We start from the raw sequence: 4921 nt of genomic DNA on the forward strand, positions 1-4921 counted from the left end.
GATTTGTTTTTCACAGTTCACTTTTAAGTAATGCCAGGTAGAGACGGTAATAACTGATACCTTTCAGTAGTGTCAGCTCAAATTGACACAAGACAAAGCAATGACCAACCAGCCCACTCTTACCCTGTTCTCTCATTCCCTGCACAGCTGCCCTCTCTCCATCTACCAGTTTTCCTGCCACCCCAAGGTCCCCTCAGCCACCTCTCCCAATGCTCCTCTGTTTTTTGTACTACTACTAGATGCTGAATTTCACAACTCCATCCCTCTATATCAATTGGGCACCTGGGAGATATTTTGTGTGTCATGTATGGCACAAGAGCATCATACTTCTCTCCCCCAAACACTGTATGAAATATTTATTAATTTTTTTCTGTATCTTTTTTGGAAGGTAAAATCATTGATGAGCCTACACTCGTACTAAAATTGAGTCTTTTGAGAAATTTCTTCTTGCTCTCTTCTTACATTCATATTTTTCCCCAACTTTTTAATTGTACCAGCAACAGTGAACTGCCACCTATTTTTTATTTATCAATGTCATACTACATTTTTAATTACCTCTTAGGTTCATGACAACATCTTAGCAGATATCATATCCTTTTTGTACTCTATAATATCCTTGCATATTTTTGTGCCAATTGCAACAGAATATTCAGATTATTTTACGCAATTCCACATATTTTCACTCCTTTTCCTCCTCCATTCTCTCTTCCCTACAAGAAACCTGTTTCCTATCAGGCAGGAGTTAAATGTTCCAAAGCTGAGCTGAGATTCAAAAGACACTCAGACTTGAGAGGCAGCTACAGGAATCCTCTGTCACAGATGACCCACGAACAGTCGTTCCTTTTGGTGGAGGCAACAGTTTCTTGCTCTTACACCTTTTTAGAGGTTTCTAGCTGTAGATAACAGTCAGATATATCCCTCTCCTCATCAGCCTTATTTACTTCAGCATCTAATAGGCAGCAGGGAGCAGACAAGACACCACTGGCAGGAGAGAAGGCAGACATGATCCTTGCAAAGCCCTTTTTATCTGTAGATCACAGTACCATCATCCTTCTATAATTTAAGGGGCAATTTGCTCAGTGGAACAAATGCCCCAGGGCTGAACCCAGCCCTTTCATGACAGAGCCAGTTTGTGCACAATCTCTGCTGCCTTAATTTGCAAATGCCACCACTACATCCTCACAAGTGTCTTGTGATGCATCTTAGCCCTTGGGTCTAGGGGAAAACCAGGTATCAACTTAATAGCGCCACCACAAACAACTGCAGAAGAACAGGAATGCAAGATTCTTATTCTTGGTCTCAGAATTAGAAAGGAGGAAAAAAAAAGGTACGAGCACAAAGTCAAAATGAGGTCCTTTCAGCTCCCTCCCGCAAAAGCACTTAGGTTTAGTTACTGCATTCAAACAGCAGCCCTTTAATCAAGGAGTCCTACTTATTCATGAGGAGAACTGTAACTAGACAAACCTTTCAAACACTAGTTCTGCCATCTGGCAGCAGCACTGAGGCTTGTTCCCAGACACACACAGAGCACTGGTAATTGCCCTCACGTGGAATTCCAAGGCACTGCAATTGTTCTAGCATTTAAACTTCCATGGGCTCCAGATGTGGATTTTATTTGTGTCTTTGTGAGGAAAAAGGTACTACTAATTACTGTATACTCCCCCCCGCCCCAAATACTTTTCATTTTGCTCTCCCCAGTTATTTCTGTCTTCTACAGCACCAGCAGCAAAAAAGCAGATCGTGTAGGCCTGTGGACAAGTATCCTAAAGAATTCATACCAAGGAAGAAAGTGTGTCACATTTCTCCTGCTTTTCCTGCCTCCGTGGATTTGACACTCTGAGCAGCTGCCCAGTGGAGAACAAAGGTCTTCTGGGGGATTGCTTTGTAGGCTTTTCTTTTTTCAAATTAATTTCAAATCATAATGGAAAGGTCACAGACATAACCTCTCTACTGAAAGTGGCAACTTTGCATTCTTGAAGCGATACATGTAAGGGAAGGGTGGAATAAAAGTATTTGAAGAAACTTACATTTTGCTTCAGACAGATTCTGGTTAGGTGACCAGACCAGCATGCCGAGATTCTCTCTCTCCTGACTTCGCCTTGCGAGTTTGGCTTAAGAGAAAACAGATACAAACCAAGTTACAGAGAAAGTAATTTCAGATGCAAAATGGATACAAAAGTGACTTACCACGCATCTGCAGCTTTTAATCAAGATTCAAAACCCATCTGCAGAGTTAAAACCCCATCTTCCCATTTGACATGAGGCTTTTCCTTGTTTCTTCAATGCATCACCCCCTATATAACATGACAGATACTGCACACTCACTCTTTCATGCAGTACACTAAGAAGCATACGTTGCATCTAAATTAAAAGTTAATTAATGTTTCTCTTCCAGCATACTTGATTATTTTTCTTCCAGCCATCATTAAATGAAAAAGGGAGGAGCTAGGCTCAGGCAGCAGGCTCCAAGCCCTTGACATCATGAGACCGTACTGTGCAGCTAGATTAACACTTCAGGGTAGATACATGCATGAACCTCCTGGATTTCACTTCTGAGCGCTTCCTCCCCTGCCCCAGCAGCCCTTCTATGCCTCTGTCCCCAATACAGACAGGAATGAAATGACACTGGATCCCTCAGGTCAGTCAGGTCCTCTGCTCAACTGCTCCAGAGAAGTTCTTGTGCATTCACACCCACACTGTGTACACGCACCCACACTCAGAAAGCAAGTCCGTTTTTAACCAACTTAACACCTGGCTGGCATGAGAGGTCTGAAAGTCTCAGGTGAAGACTGAGACCACAGCTGCACGTAGTTTGAAAGAGCAACCTCAAACTAAGGTACAGAAGTACAGCGAGTTCTTGTGAATCTGCTGTTGTTCGGTCACAAGCAGTCAAAAGAGGAGGAGGACGAGAAGAGTAAGAAACTCACTCCGTTGAGTCAGCACGCACACAGCCAGCTCAACTACCCACCCTGGCCGAGAGAAACTTGCAGGTCTTGTTATGAACGAGTGCCTACAGTACTACTTCCACTACAAAACGTCACATAACGCTGAAGTTTTATGCAATATTTCAACACAAAGCTATTTTCTCTGCGCTGTGCAATTAGACATATAAGCACCACTTCATGATGCATTAAACAAACAGGTCAGAAAAGATCTAGTAACACAAGAGATGCAGTGCCAGGACGCTGTCTCACGGCACAGGGTATGAAATCAGAACATAATCTGCTCACATGTCTCCACTGCAGCACGAAGAGGCCTGCCAGCATCCAGCTCCTGCTCATCTGAACACATCAGAAAGTTTAGTAATTACAATGCTATGAATGCTCATGGTTTGACTACTGTTCTTAACCTGAAATCTGCTCAGGTAAGAATAGTCAGGGTTTAGATGACAAAAAGTATTTTAACATTAAATTTAAAGCACAAATAGCATGTATTAAAAATAACCAGTTGCCAGCAACATATTTACACTGAACATTTTTTTTCATGGCAAACACCATTATTAACTTTCACACAGTTTGTTTGTTTTTTAAATGAGGTCAGCAACTGCACATACAATCTATTTTGTGCACTGTGCATGTTCATTACTTTCTACACTAGGCAGAAAAACAGGAGTGAGAAGAGACAACAGCCTCTGGCAGCAAGAGATGGGGGGTGGAAACCAGGTCTATACACAGAACATGAAGGGTGTCTGAATTTAAAGTTACCATACTGAATTTAAAATTACAACTTCACAAAAAAAGAGTCTTGAAACATTGGGGATTAAATTTTACTTTCTCCCACATTTCAAGTCTGGGTCGGGAATGCAAAGAAAGAAGCAATCTTAAGCCTCCCCTTTATCAAATTTTGCTCCTCACTCCCTATCCAGGATGGTCTGTCCTACTAAAGTCTCGCATAGTGTTCAGAACACAGAAAGAAAAAAAGTCTCTCCTCACTTTGCATTACACTGAAAAGCACATTCTCATCCCATAAAAATACTCAAAGACAGAAATCATCAGTCAGGTCTCCAGGAAGTTAAACACTTTCCACCCAAATCCCAACACACCCCCAGTAACCCACTGCAGTTCAGGAGCCTGATGCCCAGATTCTGCCAGCGAGGCTTAACATTAGGCAAATTGTCAGCCTGGCTTTACCACAGTCTCACTCACTGGCGAAACCCACCTAACTCAGGAAAAGGGAAAAGTTTTCTCCTAGTTTAGCAGGCTGAACCCCCTCCCTGACACGTCAGGTGCACACCCCAGCCCGGCTGTCCCTTTCAGGAGGAGAGCACCACCAGCTCAGCTCACCTAGAGTAAGGTGAGTGAAGTTTCACCTCCCACGGTTAAAACCCCAAGTTACGCTTTAGGGCATTGCAGAGGCAGCGCCACAGCCTTCCTGGCTGTGAACTGCAGTGAGCCCTGGGAGGTGACGACCAGTGCAGGGAAGTACTGTGGGACCTCATGGCACCCAAGCAGGGTTGGTGAAACGTGCTCCTCATCCTCCATCACAGCTTCCCCCCCCCCCAGGCACCCAGGAGCTCCCTTTGCCTTGGGTTAGGAGCTACCTCCTTCCAGCCCCACATCCCCTCCCTATGAGCCAGGGTAAACCACCCCCTGGACCTCACATGCAGAACAAGAACCCCCTGCAGATGCTGGGCTTCATGCAGTCCCCAGGAACCCTTCTGCCCAGTTCCCACAGCCCAGCTTCTTCCACTCTGCCTCCTGCTAGCCTCTTGGTAGCAACAACCAGCCAAGTTACACTGCACTTGTAAACAGGTGTGAAGCAGCACCTCTGGTACTCCCGCAACATCTCTCCTGCCCTGCCTCTCCACCCAAGCCCACACCTGTCCACCCTCAGCCCTCATTCCTCAACAGAGGGAGAGGCCAGTGCAAGGCACACAGTAGGGTTAAGTTAAAACTCATGCTTCTCTGCAAAGGACAGAAGC

At 44.6% G+C, this 4921-nt stretch overlaps 1 protein-coding gene across 1 annotated transcript in view; it reads right to left on the bottom strand.

Annotated features, from left to right (window-relative positions):
* RCOR1 (REST corepressor 1) overlaps positions 1 to 4921 on the bottom strand; it is a 150832-nt gene that overhangs the window by 42871 nt on the left and 103040 nt on the right. The window contains exon 2 of the mRNA XM_009328403.1: positions 2028 to 2111. Coding sequence (XP_009326678.1) covers positions 2028 to 2111 — 84 coding nt within the window. The remainder of the gene's footprint in view (positions 1 to 2027; positions 2112 to 4921) is intronic.

Source organism: Pygoscelis adeliae, unplaced genomic scaffold, assembly GCF_000699105.1.
Source record: "Pygoscelis adeliae isolate BGI_AS28 unplaced genomic scaffold, ASM69910v1 Scaffold130, whole genome shotgun sequence".
Lineage (NCBI taxonomy): Eukaryota > Metazoa > Chordata > Aves > Sphenisciformes > Spheniscidae > Pygoscelis > Pygoscelis adeliae.